At 32.3% G+C, this 26,903-nt stretch overlaps 2 protein-coding genes across 2 annotated transcripts in view; one reads left to right on the top strand and one right to left on the bottom strand.

Annotated features, from left to right (window-relative positions):
* Positions 1-684: 684 nt before the first annotated feature.
* On the bottom strand, positions 685-15,382 carry LOC128165107 (nudC domain-containing protein 3-like). The gene is made up of 8 exons (XM_052829321.1): positions 15,231-15,382; positions 13,409-13,490; positions 13,091-13,169; positions 12,183-12,417; positions 10,251-10,353; positions 9,275-9,451; positions 2,143-2,331; positions 685-933 (listed from the first exon to the last, which is right to left on the bottom strand). The coding sequence occupies exons 1-8, from the start codon at positions 15,335-15,337 to the stop codon at positions 793-795; spliced, it is 1,113 nt and encodes a 370-aa protein (XP_052685281.1). The 5' UTR covers positions 15,338-15,382; the 3' UTR covers positions 685-792.
* Positions 15,383-15,581: 199 nt separating this feature from the next.
* Positions 15,582-26,903, top strand: part of LOC128165104 (GPI inositol-deacylase-like) — a 30,161-nt gene continuing 18,839 nt past the window's right edge. Inside the window, exons 1-20 of the mRNA XM_052829316.1 lie at positions 15,582-15,716; positions 17,353-17,420; positions 18,077-18,097; positions 18,291-18,355; positions 18,859-18,947; positions 19,096-19,138; positions 19,322-19,413; positions 19,644-19,740; positions 20,071-20,228; positions 20,369-20,401; positions 20,701-20,753; positions 20,875-20,941; positions 21,213-21,377; positions 21,750-21,824; positions 22,022-22,074; positions 22,205-22,268; positions 22,589-22,663; positions 23,444-23,675; positions 24,101-24,170; positions 24,496-24,640. Of these exons, the coding sequence (XP_052685276.1) occupies positions 15,582-15,716; positions 17,353-17,420; positions 18,077-18,097; positions 18,291-18,355; positions 18,859-18,947; positions 19,096-19,138; positions 19,322-19,413; positions 19,644-19,740; positions 20,071-20,228; positions 20,369-20,401; positions 20,701-20,753; positions 20,875-20,941; positions 21,213-21,377; positions 21,750-21,824; positions 22,022-22,074; positions 22,205-22,268; positions 22,589-22,663; positions 23,444-23,675; positions 24,101-24,170; positions 24,496-24,640 (1,800 nt within the window). The remainder of the gene's footprint in view (positions 15,717-17,352; positions 17,421-18,076; positions 18,098-18,290; positions 18,356-18,858; positions 18,948-19,095; positions 19,139-19,321; positions 19,414-19,643; positions 19,741-20,070; positions 20,229-20,368; positions 20,402-20,700; positions 20,754-20,874; positions 20,942-21,212; positions 21,378-21,749; positions 21,825-22,021; positions 22,075-22,204; positions 22,269-22,588; positions 22,664-23,443; positions 23,676-24,100; positions 24,171-24,495; positions 24,641-26,903) is intronic.

The following is a 26,903-nucleotide window of genomic DNA, read 5'->3' as shown; positions in this document are numbered from 1 at the left end:
CAGCATGCTCTCACAAAACATTCAAGATAATATTTGTTATGCATTGCCAAAGAAACAATTTTAATGGACGAGTTGTTTCCAAGATGATTTCAGCTTGATAAAGCTTAAAACCCAACTACATGTAATTAAATCAATCTGCCAATAAAAAGTATGCATTGTAAATTAATTGACTAAAAATAAATTGTGAATTCATAACAATGTAAATAATATTTTATTTTAATGATTTTCATTATACATATCAATGATTTAAAGTAAAACACTAATAAATCCTGAAAAAAAAGGAAGTTGCAATATAAATGCGATGTTTTAATGACACAAATTTTGAAATGAACAATTGTATAAAAGGGAAAAGCAACATAGATGCGAATGTTTTATGTTTGAAGTAGTTTCCTTCAAACAGTGTCCTTTTTTGTACCTGTTATAAGCAAAAAACATTTTAAAAACACAGCTTGATAACAAAGGTAATTATAATACATGCATATCATCTATCAACAAATTTTAAATGTCCACGTAGACAAAATACCAAAGGTATCCAGTTCTATTTGATCTGGTCTTACAGCAGGTATACATCCAATCACTTTTTCCTTCCTGGACAGTACAGGTACATTAAGCTTTATCAGCTTATTAAAATAAAAGCTGTTAAAGGTGTAAAAACACACTTAAGGGGTTTTTTTTTCACTTCTCCTGTGTACCCAAGTTGACTTAATCTTCATTGGCTCACCAGGTAAAGAAAACACAGATGAATGTTGACATAGAAACATAATTCTACATTCCTTGCCTCTCATTGGATGGTCACTTAGCCACTGGGTCTTCTTGGTTATTTATAGTTACAACCCCTCCTTGACCCATATTGATTTTTGAAGGGTCAAATGATTGACCTTTGAAAGGGGATCCTTCTGCATTCCAAGCATCTTTGAGAATGTCTTGAACTTTCTGATTAAAAAAGAAAATAACAGGTACAGTGTATATTACCATAATGCATAAATAATTGATAACTACAGGTATCATTAAAATTAAACTGCATTTATTCTTGAGTTAAATACTACCTGGATAACATTAAATGAAGAATTTTAAAATCATTTTTTCAAACAAATAAATTATTGAGAAATTAATAACTGCATGATTTTGTTATTAAAACCCATTTCTATTTGTTTCGTTACAATGTTATAAGGGAGGAAACTCTTGCCATGTAACAATTTTTATCAATGAAGCTACTTGTACTAGAGAACTCCTTATTTTCTTCCTGCTAATTCATTCTGGGTTGTTGGTTTTTTTTTTCGATCTTGTTCAAGAAATTTTCTCAAATAAGCTAGCAAATAAAATACTATTGAGATGAGACTTTAAAAATTCATCTCCAAAATGTGTTTAACTTTAAAAATGTCTTTTTAAGGATGACCACATGATCATTTGTCCTTTAGCACCTAATTTTCTGTACACTGCAGTGTGTGTATGTTATACATTGCACTTTATTTACTCATCCTACCCACTGATCGAAGTTTAAATAAACAGAGCAGCATGGTACTTTTTAACAGGATAAAGTTATCTCATTCTGAATTTTAAACAATCGGAATTTCATTTGTTTTGTGTTAACCTTCCTTATAAACAAACAGCTTAACAATCTAAACAACAGAGGAATTTAGGCCACTGGTTTGTCCTATGAAGATTATCCTATTTTTATCTTCCTCAGTGTGCACATCAAAGTAATAAAATTTGCACTACATGTACCTATGTTCTGCTTTGTAAGGAAATTACTTTTTTGACATTTTTCAATTGCTCTTATCAATATAAAACTAAATATTCATGATAATGGAAAATTAATAAAAAAAAATCTTGCAACTTTTTTTTAATTCAACAAACACAAAATTATGAATGAACTACCATCAACTACATATATATCGGGTATGGGAATATCTTGATAACTATATAAGTAATACACTTCTGTTTAAAAAAAAAAAATCAACTGACATTATTTGCAGAAGTCAACAGAGTCAATTCAACTATTGCTCAAAACTTTAAAAGACAAACAAAAGATACTGACTAAAAGCCATATATTTGCACCCATCCCCCTCCCCAACAAATCCCATCTCCCTCCCTCTCCAACTGGACAATGAAAGAAATATCAACAAAACATAGAAAACCCACTTGTTCCTGTGAGGTGGGTTTCCCCATTCTCTTTTGCTGTTCATTGTACATCATTTCTGCTATTTTGGCCTGAGCCTCATCGTCCAGATCTGTCATTGGCCGACTTGCGTCTATTTTACGAACACTGATTTTTTCTTCTGAAGTTAACACCGATTCCCACCATCTTTCTTCTCTCTTCTCCAAGTTGATCTACCAAAAGAATGATTGAAGGATAAATTCTTTACATAAGAAATAAATGTCATGCGCGGATCCAGAAAATTTTTCCAGGGGGGGTCCGAAGGATAATTGTGTTTGCCAGGGGGGGTCCGAGGCATATTTTCGATAATTTTACTATGTAAATTTAATAAATTTTCATTTTCCAGGGGGGGTCGGGACCCCCCCCCGACCCCCCCTTTAGATCCGTGCATGAATGTGGCAACTACCAGTATATGTTTTATTTTTTCCTACTAAAATTAATAAATAATCTCTTTCAGAAATGTGTAATACAATGCATAAATGAAAACAAAATATGCTAGTTCATATTGCTATGCTACGATCTACTTGTTATACTATAATAACATTATTTGATATACATGTACAGGTACAACTTAAATTTGAGCATTCGTATATTGCACAATGAAATGCCATTCATGATATTAGGGCTTAAAATGACCTGTGATTTGGCTTCACATTGTGTTGACAGGAAGATATTTTGTTTACAACTATTCAGTTTTTATATATAACTTTACATCTATTTTAAAAAAATAGATTGAATAAATATAAAACCTTCAATAACAAAACCTTGAAATATTAATACACTTGTTTACATTTCTGTTTTGAAGTATTCCCCCACACAAAGCAAATTTCCAATCTGAGGGTGTCTGAATTTCCTTGATTGAACTACATACTTTGATTATAAACAGCTAGAACTCATGTACTATATAAATCACTATTGAATTTTCTAATACCAAAAGTGTTTTTGGAACACCTACAAGTTCATACAATTATATCTATATCCACTAAGTATGATTCCTTCTATTTCTTTTGAAAATTGATTGCAATTCAAAGCTGTGTAGAAACTGACAGTAATGAAAGTAACACGATCCAGTTGTAACCACTTTATTGATCGTTAAAACATTCAGCAACCTGAGAAAAATCACGTACTGCATAAAATAATCAGGTTGATGTCAGACTCAAATTCCCATAAAAGACGATTTGGCTATTTCTTTTATCTAACGTACTGATGTACATTAATTTACAAAATTTTAGTTACTTTTTCTATCTTTTTAAGATTAATTTGTTAAAAGAAAGATGTAAAAAATAAACAATAAAATGCTCTCTTTGATGATCCATGTGGGTTATGAAGGAAGCGATCATTGCAGAAAATATTAACATGTATTTTTTCTGCCAAGTCGCTACCTTCATATCCTGCTTGAATCACCAAAGAAGGCATTTTATTGTTTAAATATTTCTTCAGCACATCCCTCTTTTAATCTCATAAAACAAATTGCTTAAATTTTCAAACAAGTATCTCAAAGCATTCCTAACCAACAGGGCAATTATCCCCCTGAACTTGAACCATAGGGACACATCCCAAAAATCAAAAATCAAGGTTTTTAAGTCCATATTTACATCATTAACTTGAAATGTACATACATCTCCTGTGAGAAATACTTTAAAAGGAACACTTTTCTTTAAATACATGGTTTTTTTATTTTTCATTTTTTTCCAGAAAAAGGATTATATACTGGTGCATTTTGAAAAATGAACCGCTGCACTTGATCTAAATCAACTTATTTGTAAACATGGCAATAATCCAATCTGGGTTTTTTTGTTTTGTTGTGTATTTTTTGGCCTTGAGTGGTAAGTGCTAGCTAACACGTATTAAATAGCTGGATCAGCAAGAAAGATTTAAAGAGCTTCCTCATTTTCTTCCCACATACAAAAAAAAAAGACCAAGTCTGAAATATTCAAACCCACAAACGCCTTCCAATGATCAAAGTACAGTACATGCATCACATTAAACAGGAAAAAAAACTACAGGTAATTGAAACCAAACAAGGGTTATAAATACTCAGACTGAATGATAAACAACTGCATAAAGGGGATGAAAACCAGCACAGTGAATTCTACAGCTGAAGTGTATACATCTATTTCAACAAATAAGAAACTTACAAAAATTTGTTCCTTTATTTACAGTGTATATTTCAACAGTTGAGAAACTTCCATGAACATATTCCTTTATCTGTAGTGTATATTTCAACAGTTAAGAAACTTACATGAGCATATTCCTTTATCTGTAGTGTATATTTTGACAGCTAGGAAACTTACCGGTACATGAACACCTTCCTTTATTTACTGTGTTTAGTTTAATAAGTATTTTATTCAAAAATATACATATAAGTATATAAATGAATCTGGATTGAACAGCAGGCAACACTAGCCTATATTAGTTCTCTCCATCTGAGATCAAGGTATAAATATTTATAATACTAATAGTATATACTTTTCAAAGATTTACATGGACATTTACTAACTTATAAAGAATATAGTAATAAAGGATTTAGATAAATAACAATATAATGATAGACAAAGGAACAAAAGAGAAAATAGAGATATATATATACACATATATAGTACTAGTTATAGTATAATAGGCTCAGTAATTAGTATATGTAAAGTACATTTAACACAGTGTTACTCATTGTTAATTTACATTTTAAAATCTTTTACTGTTTTTTATAAATTGATGAACTTGGTCAAAAAATGATATATTTTCTGTTAGAGATAAGCAATCATAACCATGTAATAAAATATTGATATCTATTGGTATGTCATGATCACTCATGTATCTAAACAGAGAGTTTCTCTGAGAATTATAAAATTGACAATGAAAGAAAAAATGAAATGAATCTTCATAGGAGTACCCACATCTTAAACATTTTGATGATTCAACTAAATTATGATTATACAAGTCTGCATTAAGGTTACTTGAAATATTTCTTAACTGGCAATGAAGTATATTTAAATTTCTTTGTCCATAGTTGTATAATTTAGATTTTATTTTATCTACAGGGTTATTGTTTTGCACGCCTTGCTTAAATTTGGCTATACTTGTTGCAGATTTTAAACTATTTGGCAAAGTGTTCCATAATTTAACTGTTGAGGGTAAAAAACTATTATAATATGCAACAGTTCTGGTAATTGGAATGTGAAACAAATTATTATTACGTAATGAATAATTGTGTGAGACTGGGAGACACTGTTCAACCATATCATACAAATATTTGGGTGTATAATTGTTAAGTATTTTATACATGAGTGTAACTTTGTGTTTTTTCCTTCTATCGCTTAACGTTTCCCACCCTAATTCATTATATAAGTTTTGTCTTGAGGAGGTGCGCCTCAGTCCTGTAATGATGCGCCCAGCCTCTATTTGTACACTTTCTAAAAGATTGCTCTGTTCTTGTGTACAATTATCCCATACTACATCACCATACTCTAAAATAGGACGAATAAAGGAAATGTAAATTTTAATTAAAGACTCCCTGTTTAATTTATATTTAAGAGTACAAAGAACATTTAAACGTTGACATGCTTTATCAAAAATGTTTGTAATATGTTCAGACCAACAAGCATTTAATTGATTGGAGAGTTAGTCCGAGATGACAGTGATTTTGCTTACGGTCTATATAGTTTATTGTATGACCAAAGGAGATATCTGGATGTGATTTATCTGACCGAGTGAAGTTAACATTTACAGTTTTGTTAGGGTTAAACTCCACCAGCCATTGTGTTGACCATTTTTTAATTTTTTCTAGGTCATTTGTTAAAGATATTGCAGGTCCTATTGTATCAGAGTCTACAATTACAAATAGAGAAGTATCGTCTGCAAATAACCGAATTTGATTTTCAAGATTAAGAGTGATATCATTAATATATACCAAAAAAAGAAATGGACCAAGTACAGAGCCCTGGGGAACACCAGCATTTATACATTGTTTAGTAGAGGAATATCCTTCTAACAATACTTTTTGTTCGCGGTCAGTAAGATAATTTTCAATCCAATCTAATATGTTCCCATAGATACCATTTTGTTTTAGCTTATATAATAGTCCCTTGTGCCAGACCTTGTCAAATGCTTTTGAAATATCACAAAATATAAATCTAACATCTTTTCCTTGGTCTAGATTGCTAATAATAGTATTATATATTTCCAAAAGTTGATTTACAGTAGAATCTCTAGGTTGAAAACCCGATTGGTTTTTAGATAAAAGATTATGCTCTAACATGTAGTTGTAGAGGTATTTAAAAATGATTTTTTCCATAATTTTGCATAAAATACTAGTTAGAGCGATTGGTCTATAGTTTCCTGGCTCTCCAGGGTTACCTTTGTTTTTGTAAACTGGTGTGATATCTGAAATCTTCCACACATGAGGGAGTTGTTTATTACTTAATGATGAATTGAACAATTTTGTAAGGGGTTTAATGATGGAAGGGATAATATTTTTAAGTATATGTGGAGAAATATCATCGGGTCCTGGAGGTTTAGATGGATTTATATTTCTTAGTTGATCTTCAACATCCTGGTCAGTGATGCAAAATAAGTTCATAGAAAATGGGGGACCAGGTCCCTGGGGGGGGTAAAAGGGGTTCTGAACTACCATCAACTCGTGAAATATTTGCAAAATAATTATTGAGTATATTAGCTTTATCAATCGGATGAATAAAAATTCTACCATTAGATTTAATTGGAGGGGATTTAGTTTGTTTTTTAGAAAATTTAGTAATTGATTTAACTATTCGCCACCATTTTCCAGGAGGGATTGTTTTATCTAACACTTGTGAGGTAATTTTTTCTTTGTAAGCTTGTTTTGATTTGCGCACCATGCTTATGACTTCATTCCTTAGCTGCCGGTATTTATCCCATTGGTAATCATTGTTTTTTAATTTTGCCTTATAGTGTACCCTATTTCTTTGTCGCATCTTACGTCTAATAGCACTAGTCATGAAGGGTTTATCTGACGGTCGTATAGTAACTACTTTTTTTGGAATATTTTTGTCAACATAATGGTTATATACTTTAGTAAAATTGTCATAAATATCATTGATATTATGAGTATTAAATACCTCCATATTCCAATCAACATCTAATAAGTCTTTGCGCAGTTGTGTGTAGTTTGCATTTGCATAATTTCTTACGTATCTTTTGTATGAATGTTGCTTAAATGTTTTAAAATGTAAATCTGCACCCACTGGACAATGTGTACTACAAAATGGTGTTAAGACATTTACAGATTCAATATTTTCAACAACATTTGTTATAATAAGATCAATACATGTACCTCTAGATGTTGAAAAATTTGTTGGTTGTTTCACAACATTTGACAAAGAAAAGTTTTGCAACATTTGTTTAAATGCATTATTGCCATCAGCTAGCATATCAAAATTAAAATCACCTAAGAGAAACAATGGTAACTCAGTATTCAAGGCACTCTCTATAGATAAAGCAAGCTGATTTACAAATTCTGCCTTTGCACTTGGTGGTCTATAAACAACACCAACTAAGAATCTTCTATTACCGTTTTCGATTTCTACCCATATAATTTCAATGTTTGGAGTAAATATATCATCACGTTTCTTAAAACTAAGGTTATTTTTAACATAAAGCATAACCCCACCTCCATGTCTATTACGGTCAAGTCTAACAGGTGGTTGAAACCCATCCAGTTCAATATCAGTATCAACAACTGATTCATCTAAGTGGCTTTCAGTAATAGCAATAATATCGTACTCACTTAGCTCATTAAATATAATATCAAGTTTTGGTAGAATGCTACACACATTATTATGAATAAGTCTTATATTGGAATTCAATTCGGGACCTGGATTGGTTTCGATACCTCCAATTATTAATAAATAATAAAGTACAAGGTAGTGAAACAAAGACATACCTTTAGAAATACTATCTCTTATGTACAATTTCTTGAATGGTTGTGGATGGAGGTGTGAATAGTAATCAATCATTTGTGTCAAAGATGAAATACATATGATCAGGATATGCCACAACCATTTTACACAGAGAATTGCCTACTTTCGCTTTGCTTACAAGAAAGTGAATGTAAACACTGGATGAGTACTCTAATAAGCCTACAGGAAAAGTGATTTCATAATTGAGTAAACTAATGTGAAACAAGTTGGAAAATAATAACAAAAAATAAGAAAACATATTTACAAATAAATACAAAAAAATAGAAAACTGTAACAGTATATCAATAGCAAAATAAAAAGCTATTTAGTGTGTTATATATATGGTTGGTTATGCATATTTCGTCAATTAGTCTGCTGGTAAAACGTACAGATAACCGTGCTACAAGCGCTTGATTAACTCGGAGTGTTATTACACGTGGAAAAAGATTACAGATTTGCACCATACAATTGCCTAGGATATAGAACGTTCACGGCCGTCGAATTAGATTCGAGTCGGCAAAAGTCCATACGTAGAACGTCTAGACCCTATTGGCAGCAGGAGTTGAGGTAAGTGGTGCGAAATCATCAAGTTCTTGAGACGAGCGGACATTTGGTGATTCAATAAAGGATTGTAATTTTCGAAAGTCTTCCTCGTTCTCAATGGTGATTTTTCTATTTTTGTGTGTCTTGACAATGATTTTACCATCATAGGTCCATGCACTGTCTAGTTCCCTGTTGTTTACCAGTTTCCTGACTTCGTAATACAGTTGGGCTCTGGGCTTGGTGAGTGCCTCATTGATGTAGATCTTATATTTGTTTGATGGGTTCTGGTTGAAGTTCTTCAGGTTTCTTTTGTTTCCGAAAACTTGTGCTTTGTCACGGTAGCTAACAAAGCGCACAATTATATCTCTCGGGAATTTGTTGTCTCTAGGTGGGCCAACTCTATGTGATCTACAGATATGATGTAATTCCATACGTTGTTGTTCTTTTGGAAGAATAAACTGATTTGTTATTCTTAGGACAATGTCATCAGTTTTCTCCCCTCGTTCTTCTGGTATTCCAGAGAGTTTCTTTTACTGTGTATATTTCAACAGATCCTTTTTTTTACAGTGTATAATATATTTCAACAGATGGACATGTTCCTTTATTTTACAGTGAATATTTCAACAGATAAGAAACTTACATGGACATGTTCCTTTGGTACCAAAGTCCACATGGATTCCTCCTTGTTGATTTCCCAAGGGAGATCATCATTGACAACCTCTAACCAGGAACCACTGTCTGTTCTGTGTGACACCTTGATGTGTTTCTTGTCTATTTCTACTTTAACATCTCTTCCTTTTACAATATATTTTGGGATCTGAAATGTAAATTTTATTTTGAATTATATTTTTTTTTTCTTTTTTTTCCTCTATTCAAGCATCCTTGTAAAACAGTTCTCATTTCATGAGTATGGTATATATATATATGCAAACTTTCTCTCTCTAATAATATTTTTTGTAGAATATTGTATAACGTTAATACTAGTAGTGACTTGTGCTTTTGCTTAGAGTGTAGGAATATGTTTACAATAATGTACAAATGTTACAACTGCTTATAATTCATATGAATTTTTGCAAACAAGCAATACAATACACCTCTCTCTCTCTCTCCCCTCTCTCTCTCTCTCTCTCTCTCTCTCTCTCTATCAATCATTCAATCAATCAATCAACCAACATTCAATACACAAGAATTGTACAACAGTACATAATACCTGTAAGTATTAATAATTCAAATTTATCCCATATTGTTTCAAAAAACTAAATAATGCAGTTAAAATATCATGCTAAGTACATGTATGTAAATGTGTTGTGAAAGTGAAAAATTCCAAAAAAAAAAAATCCAAACTACATTTTGTTATTCAAAATAAAAATAATATATAAGATAATAAAATTTGGAAATACATGTATTACTTTGGATAACTGCAAAAGTAGGATTAAAGTTACAAAAAGCATGAATATTTAAATTTGTCTAACAATCAAAGAGGGATAACTGTGAACTGAAGAGATTGAAGCATTCAAATGAGAGCCAGCAACAAGTTGTGGTTTTTATTTTCATCCAATGAACTAAGAGAAACAGAGATTTAAAGATTTGTCCAATAATGACTAGAATTAGCTTACCTTAATTCGGATGTCCACATCGGTGATTGACTGTGACCAGGTGTAGTTATCTCGTATTGCGCCATTATAACTCTCAGGGTTGGACTGAAACACCTTCTGCTTTCTACAATAAGTGAAATTTATATATGCTCAAATAAATCAATATATTTAATATCGCAAGAACAAGGTTTGACAAAAACTATTGATAGCATATACATGTATTTAAAAAAAAGAAGATTTTGTGATGTTTTCAATTCAATCATTCACTGTATTTGTTGAAAAAATTTGATATAAAAATTCAAATTAATTAAATGCTAAAAATTAATAGTTAAAGAGACAGTACAGCTGAAAACACATGTGTGAATAACTTCAGGTTTACCTATTGTATGGTTAGAAAATAAGAAATAACATTGCTTGTATTAGTTGAAATACATAAAAATCCCTTACAAGCTTCCGGAAATTTAAGGGTCGTACAAACCTGAATACAGTAAAACTCGTTTAGTACGAACACGGATATAGCGAATTATCGGATATAGCGAAGTTTATTAGAGTCCCCGGTAAAATTCTTAACAAATCTTTACAAAATTTTACGTTTATAATGAATTCGGATATAACGAATTTACGGATATAGCGAACTGATTTTGAGTCCCATAGAGGTGAATAATAACGAAATTTAACACCTTAATAACGAATTTTTTTACAGTTTAAAAAAGTTTGCACTTCCAGTTAACAAAATAGTTTGAATGAATATATTTTCGTATGCTTTTTTCAATTTACAATCCGACTAGTAAAGTTATCAATGTAATGAATTTCTATTTTAAGCCTAAATTAGCAAAAATTATAGTCTGGTGAAAGAAAACATGTATATAGTGAATTCGCTATAAATATTTTTACGGATTCGTTATACGGATATAACGAATTACGGATATAACGAAGTAATTCCATTGGTCCCTAAAACTTCGCCATAACCGAGTTTTACTGTAATCTTATATCGTTTATTTGTACCATGTGAACTTTGATTAACAGTAATTGGCACGTGCTGAAAACTACAAGATCTTCGTCCGACTATGGTCATCATGGTATATGAGGTTAAAGGGACTTTCTAAATGGAACACATCATCACTTTCTCAATAATTTATTAATGTTTTACCAATTTCGGTTCATTTTAAACTGAACAGACATATATATATATATATATATATATATATCAAATAAACCCTCAAGGAGCCTCATTAACAAAAATAAATTTAGGTTGTAGCGCAGCTACTATGATAAACATGCAAAATACATGCTTACAAAATAATAATTCATTTCATAAAGAACTTTGTAATTTTCTGAAAGTTTATACATTCATGAGTAGTACAAAAATACCGAACCTGATTGGAAAATTTTTCCAAGTCGGTTTTTTGACAAGATGCGTCGTACTGTCACTTTAATGCAGATTAAAAAAGATGTTCAGCAAAAAACTCATAGCTAAAAGAACGCCCCCCCCCCCTCCAATATATATGTTTGATATTATTTTTATAATATATATTTTTATATAAAGATTATAATTTTTGAATTAAAACATTTAGCTTCCCCAAACTATCTCTGCAAGATGAGCATGAAAAATAATATCAAACATATATATGTTTGATATTATTTTTCATGCTCATCTTGCAGAGATATTTTGGGGAAGCTAAATGTTTTAATTTAAAAATTATAATCTTTTAGAGAAAACATATGAACGACTTGTAAATTTTCATACTCTTCATTTTTCATAATTTTCATGCGAAGGAGACGCATATTGCTGAGAGGTAATAACCCATAAATTAGCATCTTTACATATATGATTTTTCTTCTGTCTATCCATAGCTAGGATGTACATCTATCCCTTAAAACCAAGCTTTTTTAAGACTGAGCCCATTTACTGAACATTTTCGAGCCAAGCTTTAATTACCTTAAAATACTTACGCCACAAGTTCTGGATCCTCCTCTTCAGTTTTGGATGGTTTCGAGGTCCCTGGCTTGCTGTCTTCTGGGGATGGATTTGACTGGGGCTGGGGGTCAGAAACCTCTGTCCCCACACTAGGGCCTGAATTAGCAGTGCCAGTTTTTTGTTGTGAAGTAGATTTAGCACTGGCAGTTGATGCTGTCTCTGGTTCAGAACTTATTTCCACAATTTTGGCAGCTGGTGGAACTGGAGATTATATCCATGAATAAAAAATAAAGTTGTGATAACCATTTTGAATCACTGTAAATATCAATGTACTAGTAAATGATATTAAAGGTATGTAATACTTTAAACTCATATTCAACAAAGAGCACAAAAATGGACTATATATAAATATAACCTATATGACATCAACTTGCATCCAATCAATGTTATTTGAATGAATATTCTCTTAAAAATCAGGTGTGGTCAGGTTATTCAAATTAACAAATCATATTTTCACTGCGAAAAAATTTTATAAATAACACACTTTAATATTTATTTACTTGTAACCATAAATCTAGACCATGATAATTATTGCATATGATTGTCAAGACCAATAAAACAAAATCTGTGTTAAAACAACAATATCCTTGTAAGCAAAATAAAATGATCCAATTTACCTCAAATCAATTTCAGCTTTTATTTCTACTTTGCACTGTGAATTTTTTTTTTTTTTTTTGAAAACCATGTCATTTTCAACCAACTTGTGTGTTTTGTGTCTTCCCCATTCTTTCATTGGCTTATAGAAGGCAACATGCAACATATGACCAGAAGGAACGTGAAAATAAGAAGAAAAAAAATCTTGACTCTGTTGTCAATATTTTTTATCTTTGAAATTTTGTCAACTGCCATAATAACATCTACAGTAATTCTTTTTAAATGTTACCTTGCTGAAGTTTCTGCTGCAAAATTTTCTCTCTTTCCTCATCATCTTTTCTTGTAAGATCATCATATTTTTGGTATGCCTTGAAGAAAATTTGGAATTCAAAATTATTGAAAATGTAATCAACAACATGTAGGTAACTCATATTTACTAGCTTTCAAGCCTGGAAGTCCACTCTAGTAAACCCTGAGTAAACCCAGAAAGTAAACCCAGGGTTTAGTTTGGGTTTACTTTCTGTTCGGTTGGGTCTGATCGGTACTGTATACTAGAATTCCTTCAATCAAACTTAATTCAAACTGATTTTGAAAAAAATGAACTTACACTTAGCAAAATTTTGGCAGCTACTCCAGGCGGAAATCCTAATTTGTCATCTTTTGATTTCATAAGCCGGTAAAAGTCAGTCCTACCAAATATAAGAACATATATTGCAAAAATATTAATTGACAAACATTAAACTAAACAGTACATTAGGGTCACAAACATTTATAAACTCTGGGCTGGACCATTGAATGTTTACTATAGCATAAATCACTTGGGGTTTGCTAGAGATTCATTCAGGAAACCTTGCATAAACCAATTTATGGTTGTTCTGCCTTGCTGTAGGGCCTGTACTTTGGTTTGGATCTGCTCTGCCTTTCCTCAGGCACCACCCTGGGTTCCAGTAAGTTCCAATCAGTATATGCATGTATCCACTGCACATTTGCTCTGAGTCTGGTAAGTTGGTTAAGTCTCTGGTGGCACTTACTCAGTGCCCACTTATAGGGTTTGCTTAAAGCACTGAAGCCTAAAGGGCTTTTTTTTCATCAGTGACATCACCTAAATAGCCCCAATCTTTTTCTTGTATATACCAAAATGATTGGTAGCAATCAAAAACATATGCATTAGTGTACTTCCTATTCATCAAACCATTAATCCTTCTATTCATAAAAGTCTAAAAGTAATCAACATCTTCCACTTCTTCTTCTCTTTGTGGAGTGTACTCAACTTGAGAGTTAAAATACTCCAGTGATTCCCTGGTAAACAGCTAAAAACCTAATTAGCCTATGTACATTTAAAATGGGTAAAAGATAAAAGTGGACAATTTAGTGGTGGAAGATCTCAGACACACTGATGGTATGTACAGCGTGTCTACAGTTGTCCACTGATGGTAAGTTCCTTATTGATGCTGGTATGTTGTTCCATGCTATGATGGTTGCTGGAATGAGTATTCATGCATAGTTGTCTACTCTGCATGGTGCTAAATTGGCAGATTCTGTTTGTTACATATCCATGGGCTCTGCTATTGGTGACGAGTAGCAGGTGATGGACTAAAACTTCTACAATATGATGGTAAATTTTGTAAAACATGATCACTCAGTTTTGGGTCCTTCGATATTACAGTGGTTTCCAGCGAAGTTGATGTAGCATGGTGGACACACTTCCTGGATCCCATGATGAATAGTTGCTGGTGGCAAACCTTGCTGCTTGGCACGCAGCATCTTCTAAGCATTGGATTAGAAGCTGTTGGTAATGATCCAAAACTAGTTACCCTTAATCCAGAAATGGGCGTACTAGGGTCATGTATGCCTTGCTCCTGATAGCCTGCGGGCAACTTCGGAGGTTTCTTCCTAAAAATCCAATCGTTCTAGTCGCCTTGGCAGAAGTTGAGTTGACGTGCTCATGCCATGACAGATCACTGCTGATTGTGATTCCAAGGTATTTACCACTTGGGATATCTTCCAGGGTATGACTGTGCAGTTGGTATGATGCTTTGATCGGATGGTACCTCTTAGAAATATGGATGGTTGTACACTTCTGGGGTAATGCCATCTGCCAGTCTAAAGAGCACTTAAGTCCTGCTGGACAGTTGGACTGTGTCTACATCTATGACTGACTCCATGCCTGTTTTACTTAGTGACCAAAGCTTCGATCACCTTGATTGTTACACTAGTGAATATTATACATAAGTTTACTTTGTTGACTTTAACATACTTAAATGTTGACTTCTATGGTAGAACGTATTATTTTTCAATGATATGAAATTAAATTTTAAGGCAGTATACAAGGAACATGGGCATTTTTTCATGTTGATGTTTTTACCCTTTTTATAGACACTTAACGTTTGATACAGAGTCAGAGGACAATTAATTATACATATATTTACCTTCTATAAAGAAATCCAAGAACTACATCGAGAAATTTAGCAATTTGTCCTTCGTGTTGAAGGATACCGAGCAGTGCAGAGTCATAAGCTTCCAGATTCTTCGACATTTTTACTTTTTCATGCTCCTCATCCAGACGAAAATGAAAGTGCAAAGTAAGACATACATGGTTTTTTCGTTTTGGTGTTTCTGAATTCAAAGTATATTTAAGGAATAATTGCAAAAACTATATGAAAAATTTGATTAAGCATTGTTATGCTTTTATTATTTGATTGAAATATTTACATTATGTAGCCAAATAATCGAAAATTTTCGATCAGGCGAATGATTACTAGATCGAGTTAACTCTAAAAATGGCGCTGCTCACGAAACTTCTGTTCTCGGGAGTTTGCATTGCTGTTTTATTATATGGCATTTTAGATGTTATAACAAATTATGAACAAAACAAATGTCATATGACGTACATGTTTGAGCAGCCGGAATATTTGGTGAGTCATGTTTTCATCGGTAGTTCCGTAATGCAAATACCAACAGAGTAAATTCTGGAATTGCAATGAAGCCGGTTTGCAAACGCCCATTTTTAGTGGCATTGTTTCAATATTTAAGGGGAAAACTAGCTACCCATGTTACTTATAGGGTACAAACATGCCATTAATATTATATTGAAATTAAATAACTATTACAACAAGTTTCATATGTTTAAAATATGAAAGGTGAGAAACTGGGATGATTAGAGTGTGTTGTTGAAAAAACATGATAAATGGTCAGTCTGATTTCATCTTGGTTATTCTTCGAACAAGTAACCTTGTCTAACCGTGCTAATTAATGTTGAAACACATATGACCATATTTTGATATTGCACACTGACAGTTACAAAAGATGCTCAAAACTTTTTTTAAGGTTGCGTGATCCTCGATCAGGAATTGAAAAAAAGCCTTGGCAATATCTCCCACTAAAAAAACCTCCATAAGACCATTTATACTTTAAAGACAAAATAAGCATCAATAATGACAATATTGTAACTGGGAAAGCTTATTCTATATCCACGGCATCGGCATCCGGACCTAGTTAAAGATTTTGGAGCAGGTCCTGTAAGTTATTACCTGTCCTTTCGCCACCTAACTCATATGGATGATGCAACTGGGCCTACTTATAAACCTAAAAGACCTGATTCTGATTTTGAACCATGAATTTCAGATGCTGGAGGAGTTTTAGGTGTTTTGAGCAGGTTAAAGTTTTTGGTGTTTGGAGCAGCTTGGATAAAGTTTTTGGGGCAGGTGCCCTTTGATGACAACATTTAAGTAACTACGGGTCCTGTCTTCACTAAACTGTTTTGGATGCTGGACAAGGTTAAGGTTTTTAGAGCTGGTTAAAGTTTTTGGAGCAGGTGCCGTTTGATAACCATCTTAGTTACTATTGGTCTGATCTTCACCAAACTTGCGTGGCTTGTGCATCTTGTGATACTGATGCACTTGACAGGTCTAAATGCTGAATCTGAGCCATAGGTAGTCAGATGCTGGATGAAGTTCGAACCATTTTAACAAAACCTTGGACTTTCAGTAGGATGTAACGACATATTTTTTGCGTCAAAACAAGTTAAAATGACGTTGGTTTCAAACAAAATATACACCGATTGCGTAGTCTTCATTCAAAAGCCAGACTAATCCTGTTGATTTCAAAGAGCCACATGTAACTCAGCAACATGTAATTGACTACAGCTGATTACAATTACTGATTACATTTACCGGTCTCTGGTTAAATGTAATTCAATTGCCTTTTCAATTTCATCAGTTCATTGACCTCAATATGTAATCACTAATGTATTAATGATTGTATTGTGTCAGCAAGGGAGAATGATTAATTATAAAATATAAATAATTATTAATGAATAATTATTTTGTATCATTTATTTGTATATAGGAAGAGGATGATCTAAGTTGATCTAAGGTGCAGAACTTATGCCTAATTCCAATTGTAAATTAGTTAAAATAAGTTCAAATTAAATTAGTAAAAAAAATTAAGAAATCTTTGAAGTTTTTGTATTAAACATGTTAAAAAAACAAGACAGATTGCAATATTATGCATTATGTTGTTTTTTTCTTAAAAATGTTTTTATTTTTGTAGGAAATTCCTCTCAGCAAAGCCATTAAAGAAAAATTTCCAAGATATGGCCTTTATGTATATGGAGAAGGGTAAGGAATACTGATTTTATAGATTTTATACATGTAGATTGTCTGTTTATTATATTCACATATCCATCATAAAAGTCACATATACACTGTAGTTTTAAACCAGTAAATCAAAATTTTAACGAAATTAGAAAAACGATGCAAAATATATCATACCACTATACTGTACTCCAAATGAAAGTAATTTTTCATATTACATGTATATATGTACAGTGATAAATAAAGAGGAACAGTTATTGCATCGGTTAATATTAAGTTCAGGAAATGCTACCTTTTGATTATGAAATCAATCATGATATCATGTAATTACGTGGGGTGGGGTATTTGGTTCTCAGCATGCTTTTTGATGTAAACAATGTTCCTGTTAGTGAAATAGGTTGTCACATATTTTATTTTGATAACTGATTTTGTGGCTCAACTCAACACTAAAACCTACGAAAATCAGTGATATTGATGATAGGGATACACTGTAGTTAAATATAAATTATGGATGGTACTTGAGACCAGTTATATACTATACCGTAAATCCTTGTTGAATCACCTTCTTACAGGGATAAGAAAATGACAGATTGCTTTTATACATATCAGGGTTTTTTTATTGGAATTTTTTTAAAATAAATGTAAAATTGAAATTAAGATAGATTTCTTTTCTTTTTTAGACCCTATGCAAGACAAGTGGAGTAAGTATATATAAAAGTGCCATAAGAAATTTGATTATTAGACTAGTTTCAGTTAAACTTTGATATTTTGAAATCCAATGTCACAGAGACTTTGGATATGTTACAGTGAATAAAAGTTCAAATAAATATTTTGGTTATTGGCAGTGTATCTATAGTAGATTAAAAGGGTAATGTAACTGAAATTTATTTTCAGAAAGTTGAATTTACAAGGCATACCAGTTTTATTTATACCTGGGAATTCTGGCAGCCACAAACAAGGTACTGATCAATATTGGTTTCACCTTAATATTATCAGTCAGTGCACATAGATTAACTTTTGTTAATTAATTTTAATAGTCTTTCGTAAACAATATGCACTTAATCATAAGTGATTAAGGCCCTAAGTGTGTCAAAAAGGACTTAGAAATTGAGTCTTAATTTAGACTGATGTTATGAATTCTTTTTAACATTTTTGCATGCATGCATAGTGTAACATTGTTGCACAATTCCCATTTCCAAATGAAACTGCACTGATGAAAATATGTTAACTTAGGATTATCTAAAGTTTCTCAAGCCAAAACTTTTCAAATATATGCAGCAGGTGTTTTTTATCACAAAATTTAAAAATGGGGAAAAACTAAATTTTTGCTGTGAAAATTGAAAAATAGATTTATTCCCCTTTCCAAACTTGCAAAATTTGTCAGTACTGCAGCATTGAACACAATGTGGCAATGAATGCCTTAGAAACTCATCATTATTTTTTTATTTTGTATTTATTTCAGCGCGTTCCTTGGGATCAGTTTCCCTCAGAAGGGCCATGGACAAAAGGACACATTTCTTCTTCAACTACTTTACCGTAGATTTCAATGAGGTAAAGTACATGAAAAAAAGGTGCAAATTCGTCTCAAAGACAAGAATAAATTTTGAAGCATTCATCAGTATTTATTGTTTATTGACACTATTACACTGGATGTGTTTATGTAGATAAACATAAATTGTGAACTTACTTATATTTTCAGGATTTAAGTGCTTTGTATGGTGGGGTTCTACAAGATGAAACAGGTACTTGGTTAACTGTAGAATGTTTAGGGATTTGTGGTTGAAAAATGAGCTTTGTTTTTAATTTACATTTATGAAGTTATTTAAATGAATATTACATCCGGTGTGTGATGAAATTGATTTTTGAAATTTTGAAATACATGTAATAAATTGCTATGAATCTGATAATGGAAATTTATTAAACAGAATTTGTGCACACATGCATTAAGAAAATCCTAAGATTATACAAGAACGCTGAGAACAAGCCTTCAACGGTTATTCTAGTGGGCCATTCCATGGTAAGAAATGTATAGTTTCAAGGGTTCTTAGTAACCTACTGATATGAAATGTGGTTTATTTCTTTGTCAGCTAGAACGTTTTAACACATTTTATGTATATGCATGAATAATTTTTATGCGACAATGTTAATTTGTAAAATTGTGTACATATATATTGTACGTAAAATTATATTATTTTAAAAGTTCTTGACTTGATGATGTAAAAGAGTGACTCCTTAAACTTGTTGTAGGGAGGAATGATTGCTAGAGCATTATTCACTTTACCAGATTTTGACCACACTCAAGTCAATACCATAATCACTCAGTCTACCCCTCATCAGATCCCAGGTAAGCCTTGATGTCAGCTAGCTTAATCTCATTTGAGTCAATTAAGATACTTGTCAATGACTACTATTTTAGCAAAATCGAAGTTGAAGGACTCTTTTTTTCAACCTTACTTAAGGTTTCAGGTAGATTTTGTCTATCTTGATACATTTTCAACTTGAACACTATTTCTCAAGTAAAATATTCTCACCTAAAATTGGACGTTTAAAAAAGACTCGTACATGTATAAAAATTGATAGTCAGTTAGATCCCCACTAGTAATCTGACTGTAGGTAAGGGGTTTTTTTTTTAAATTCACTGTAACACACTAAAATGTTTTGATCTCTCTTTCAGTGCTATCTGTTGACTCATATATGGCCAGCTTTTATAGAAATGTCAACAACTACTGGAGAGAATTCGGAGCCACCAATCTCAGTCATGTGACTGTGGTTTCCACTGGTGGCGGACACAGGGACTACCAAGTTCGGAACTCTCTCAGCTCACTCAAAGGGGTAGGTCAGACTTGGACCAAGCATATTGATGTCAGTTTATTAACAGGGTGTAAATGATTTTTACAAAAAAAATTGTGTTAATTATAATGCTGCCAATTTTTAGCAACATCGATTTTTATTTTGGGTCTTCATCTTTTTAGATCATTGATCCAGCTAGAAGCATCAGTTCATCTGTAAGTTATTTTGTGGAAAAAAAATGATTTTTCCATTGTATATACCAAAGTTGAAGAATAAACACAATTCAATCATATTTACATTAAAAATGAATAGAAATAAATACAGTTACAGTATATCAAATTTAATTCACATGAACATGTACCAGGGTATATTGTATGATATTCACATATTTAGAAAAAGTTTTCAAAAAGGCTCCATTATTTTGACTATTATTTTCATGTACTATGTATAAATTTTTGTATATTAACTTACAGTTGAATAGTATTACCTGAAAGGTTTTTAATTCATCTTTTAGACCATTTCAATGCCAAAGGCTTGGGTCTCCACAGATCATCTCTGTGCCGTGTGGTATGTCTTTTTTCAGCTATTCATGAGCTCATTATTCTCTCTGTCTGCTTTGTTCATTTCTTATGCAATTTTTATTTCAATCGTAACTTATAAGTTCCTGCAACTTTTGTTACTTATATAGGTGCAAAGAAGTTGTGATGGCCACTGTTCGAGCAATATTTGATATTGTGGATACCTCAACCAATCAGGTTAGTGCTTCTCAGAGTTCTTGGTGTTTGGGTAAGGTCAGCAACCTCACCCCCTTCCCCGAAATAAGTCACCTTATAAATTACTGGGTGTTTTTTCCCTGATATTTGTCTCGTCATTGATTATGATTTTTAACTGATATAAAATGCCTCATGAATAGCTGAGGTTTGTCTCTGTGAAATGAGTCGCCTCATGATTTATGTTGGCTTTTTTCCTCTGATATAAGTCACCTCAAGAATTGCTGGTTGAACACCTCCCTTTCCTTCTTTTCAGGTTTCAACAGATGCCAATTATAGAATGAACGTTTTCCGTCATCATTTCCTCTCACATTCTGGCTCCAGGAGCTATACAAGGTCCTGGACAAAAGAACTGACATTAGACCCCTCAGCCACATGGGTGATGGAGAAAGGACTCACCTGGGAGTTCGCCAGGGACCAAGTAAAGATCGTGTACCAATAAGGTTACACAAATGCTAAAGTGTACCCAACAATTTTCAGTACATGTATAACAAACAATGGAAAATATCAATTGGAAAATTAATTATTATTATAGTTTTAGTTTTGGTTGTTGTTTTCAACGAAAGGTTAAGAGTTGTTAATGAAAATATTGGTCAGTATTATTTTTTATATGGTATATAAATGAATGTATATTACAATTTGAAGACAGTTTAATACTAAATCTTTATGAAATTTATAACTATATTCATGTTGGGGACCTATTGGTCAATATCAAAGGCCTTTTTTATATCTTATAGAAAAAAAATAATAATTTAAGGGAATTAAGTCCAAATGCATTTGCTTTCAATTGCAGGTGAATGAACAAACATACATATCAATCCCCATCGAGAGACAGAGAGAGGATACATTTGTTGCTGTGTCTGATATTGTAAGTTTATTAGAAAAAGACGGCAAATTACATGTATTTTCCTCAGGTCTATGCCAGTGCTTGATTAATTTTTCATGTAAAAACACTTTCTTGCAATTGGATATGTAAGATTCCTGTCTAAATGTAAATTGTTGTGAGCAAAGAAAGATAACACATATAAAGAGTGATCAGATTTAGTTTTTGTTGGGTTTTTTTAGGAATCAAAGGATTGGATCTGTGTCTGCAAGAGTGAAACAGGAGATGGAAGATGGTATATGTTATAAAGCAAATTTTAAATTCTTAACTTGCACATGCATCCTTTAAATTTAACTTGACTACTTCCATACTTCATCAGAAATCAACATTGTTTCAAAATGTTAACAACTTTCTTTTTTTTTCAGTAAAAAATGCAAGAATTTGTCAAAATATGGAGAAGCCATTCCACCAAGCAACTCTTGGAGAAAGGTAATGTGTTTTCATTTATGTTTTTGAAAATAAAAAACAATAAACTAGACTGTAATTTTAGATTCTGTAAATTATTTCAAGAAGACACTCAATAGATATTGTTAATCAGTACCATATGCTATTCAGCAATTGGATAGTTTTAAAAAGGATATTTCCATGCACATCTAATGATATTAGTTAATACAAATGTATATAATTATATAACACTTTGCCTTCTCCAGAATATGGATTTTAATTGTAACACTTTATATTAATTTTGTGTACATCATGTTGTAAGACTTATTCAGTATAATATAAGCTTTCATTTTCTGATTCTATAGGTTGTGCATGTCAACTTGAAGAAACACAAGTCAATGACTCACGTCATTATCATGGTGCCCAGAACGAAGGAAAAGGTATAGCTACTGTATATCCATTAATTTTTGCGATCATTTAATTTTATTTTTTTTCATATCACTTTTACATTGCAAAATATTCAATATACAGATATTATATCCAGTATTGTTTGTGACCAGAAACTTTTCAATTGAAAATGACTGATGCGAATTAAAATAGTTGAACATTTTACCTATTTTCGCAAATATTGTGACACACAGAAGAACGAATTTATGGTTACTTTAATTAAGTCTTTAAAACTAGTTAATATATAGTCCTACTAGTATTTGATTTCAATACCAAGCATTTTGTATGTACTTCACTCTTTAAGTCAAGAATTGTGAAAAGCTTTTTGTCTTTTTACATAAAAACTATAAATCTATCTTTAAATTCCTCTTGCTAATTTGGCCAAAAAATATGAAAAATTTTACATCATATAGGAATTCTGAAAACTTTGTAATAAAGAAATGACAGATGGAGACTCATGTCTTAGATATTGCATTTATTATGTACATACAAAAAGATTGGAAAGGACTTAAGAATTGTTTTAATGAACAGACAATGGGTAACAGTTGTTGGGTTTGAGATCACATGCTGAGAGTGAATAATTAGCTGTTTGCAATCAGCTTCAGATATCTTCTTTTTCTTCATTATCTCAGAATTTTTAAAAAAAAAATAAGTTACCTTTTCTCTCATGAGGGTAGCTCTATCTTGCAGCACCTCTGTTGTTTTACAAATGACCTTGCTGTATATCCGTACATGTATGTTTCATACACTGCTGTGTTTTTTTCCTGTGACAGGTAGAGGTGATGGGGGACATTTACCGTAGAGACGACAGACACCTGAGTTACCGCATGCCAGGATTCATTGACACGATCATGACCTACCCAGAGAGCGTGACCCAGGGGACGGGCATCCTGACCCTCTTCAATGACACCCTCTTCTACGACCTCCATCTGCTGAATATGGATCAAGTATTTAAAGCCTTCACTGTGAAGCTCGAACCAAAGAAATGCTCAGCAGCCACTCCAGGTGTGTTAATTCATGTCATGCTTGTTGTATGAAGCTATTGTAAGATAATATTACCGGTAGTCTATTATGATGTCAGATTTTTTTTATTCACTGTAATCATATTTTTTTTAAAACACTACCAAAGTGTTAATATACTGCATACAAATACATGTATTACTTTTCTGAATTAGCTTGGATTAAAGAGCACATTTTTAAACTGAACATGGTGAATAACAAAGAACAATGATCTGATTTTTAATCTCTTTATTTTGAATTTCTTTGTAAAGGTGAAATTTCTTACAAGGCAAAATTTAAATGTACTTTCAAGAGTTGTCACTCTTTCAAGGTGGACACCAATAGGTCTCTATTCAATGATTTTTCTCTTTGGTAAACACTAGTTACAAACTTACAATGTATGATAATAATACAAATTTTTATATTTGCAGATTTACATGATGGCTATATGATGAAGCTCCATGTCCCTGAAAGCAATGAGGATGCATTTTCTTTTAACAAGTAAGCGAACTTCAAGATAACTTCTATGATGTTCAACTATAAACTAATGTCTTCTTAAAAGAAATAAATTTATAAGATCAAGACATTGAACCATGCATTGATTAGCAAATCACATGCTTGCACATATTGGTTGAAAATTGGTTAGAAAATTTATTTTTCAGGTTATCTGTCTAACTGAGGATCATAAGTCCTTTCTCTGTCGATAGTTTCTCCTGAGCTTTCAATAAGAATTAAAGTCAAAGTGATTCATATCATTTTAACAGACAGTTTCAATGTTATAATGTATATCAATAACAATACTAACAAGTCTTTTTTTTCCGGTCAGACTGAGTGAGACGGGGTACCTACAGGTGAAGTTACAGAGTGGAAACATCGACTACAGCAGTAACATCCGGCTACAGGTGTACACCGACCCCTCCTGTACCTACCAACTCAAAATCCTGGTCTCTCCCATGCAGATGCTCGGACAGGTAGGTGGGGGTTTAGAATAAAGGTTCATTAGGACCATGAAAGGTTTTGGGTGGGAGTTACATCAACCCCTCATGTACCTACCAACTTATAAATCCTGGGTGATAGATTGGTCCATGGGATGCCAGGTTCATGAAAATCACAGGGTTCTGCAACGAAATTTAATTAGCGATGACTTAATCTTTGCTATTTACATGTTGAAAACTGGTTTGAGGACACAATTTTTTCATGTTTGAGTCTGTGAAGATGATCTTATGAGAAATGTTACATGTTTGAGAAACATCAAAGGATTGGTTTAGTTGGATAAATATTCAGAATGATAACGTCATTGTGAAGATCTGGAAATGAAAGTAAGATTACAGTATATGGTCATCTGATCTTGGATTCTGTGAGTCAGGGGGAGGAAAATTGGTATACAAAGAATGTCCTCCAGGGTCCATTGGTATCATGAAATATGGTCACTTTATCATGGTGGTAGATATCAAGTAGCGCAGTTGACAAAACTCTCACCCCTGCAACCCATGTACGATCCCGAAGATCAAAATTGGTTGTATGTGATTGGGTAAGGTACGTGTCGGCCCGCTAGGACACATGGGTTTTCTCTGCATAGGCACTCGGGCTTCTTCCCACATCAATGAACCCCTAGCACTAACATTCATGCCAATGTGAAATATTAATATAAGTTGTTAGAACTTGTTTATCAATCATTGTAAAATATATAAAGTTCAGATTTTTAGGGGATTATTTTTCTTGGTTTATATAGCTAACATTTTTTTGAGAAGGTGGTGGATTTTGGCTACTGTTGATTCCTTATTTTAGGCGAGTACTAATTTTTCGATTCAACCGTTTCCAATCAAATCGCGAGAACATAAAATTACAAATGCTGAATTATTATCATAGTTTCATGTAGTTTACATATGTCCAAATAATAAAAGCGAGATTTTAGAATTCGGGCGGGAGATGTGTTTCTCGCGATTATACGCGGATATTAATTCCTCACGTTTAATTAAAAATCTACAGTATGCTTCAGAGGTCAGTTCTTGAAGTCCATGGAGTTCATGCTCCTAATGTGGCTATAGTTTAGATCAATTAAGAAATAAGCCACACAAAGCCAACAGTAAAAGTACAAAGAAGACAACAATGAACGATGTAAAAATTATTTATCATAGCTATTAGAAATTAAGTTGTTACTTAACAACTAAAAAAAAGCTTCACATAAGTAATTTAGAATACCGGTACACATTTTACCGAAATATAGGTCTGACTCATTTTACTGGATCGCTTCCTGTCATGCATTTACCAATTTACAATGGATTATTGTAAGAAATAGAGGAAAAAATAGAGGAAAAAATATTTAATGGATGGAAATATAGTTATGTACTAATAGCGTTCAATAATGAACATAACTGTACATGTATTGTTATACAGCATCACCCTGCCCTTACACCCCCACTCCCCCCCCCCCCCCCACTTTGACCTGATAAATTGTATAAACCCCAATAAAACTCATTAATGGGAAAAATGGACCCTTTGCAATATTTTTGTAGCTGAAGAGCACTTTTACAACGTACAGATAGCTATTAGGAAGACATAGAGGAGTTAATCAATATCATGATAGTGACTGTATGGGCACTTAGAGCATGACATGGACTCAAATTTCACTTATGTAATTTATCAAAATATTTACTGTAATTTCATACCAATTATGTCCTGTATTCCAACTTTAACCTAGAAGTTTTAGTAAGATATGGAACTCTTGGAAAATAAAAGAATTTTGCATTCACACAGTTGGAGTTGAATTGAGAAACTTTTCTACCATGTCTTGTCTGCTAATACTTGTCGAGTATATTTACAAAGAAAGTTATGTGTTTCTGAGTTCATTTGGTACAGCTTTATCTCTGGTTTGTAATTTCACCCTAAATGAAAAGATAAATTTGAAAGAAAAAAAACAACAAAAGATAGTCTTTAATTGATTTATAAATATGACCGTGGTCCATATTTTATGCTTTCTTGAGCTTTTGATTACTCTAATTCTAATGTCAAAGCATTTCTATTTAAAACTTTTATTAAAAAAAAATCCAAATTGAAATTCTTTTATGAATATGAAAACTCATTTCCAAATCAGTTTTTGATTTTTAGTTTCTGGTTTCAACTCAAATATATCTACATCACATGTCACTGGTTGATTGAAGTTGTTAGGTGTGGAAAAAAAATATCTAATTGAAAAATAAGTTCTCAGTTCAATGGTGGCTCAAACCTGGTCAA

This window comes from Crassostrea angulata, chromosome 10, assembly GCF_025612915.1.
Source record: "Crassostrea angulata isolate pt1a10 chromosome 10, ASM2561291v2, whole genome shotgun sequence".
Taxonomy (NCBI): domain Eukaryota; kingdom Metazoa; phylum Mollusca; class Bivalvia; order Ostreida; family Ostreidae; genus Magallana; species Magallana angulata.
Note: the sequence above shows the minus strand (reverse complement) of the source record. Positions and strands in the feature narration are given on the sequence as shown.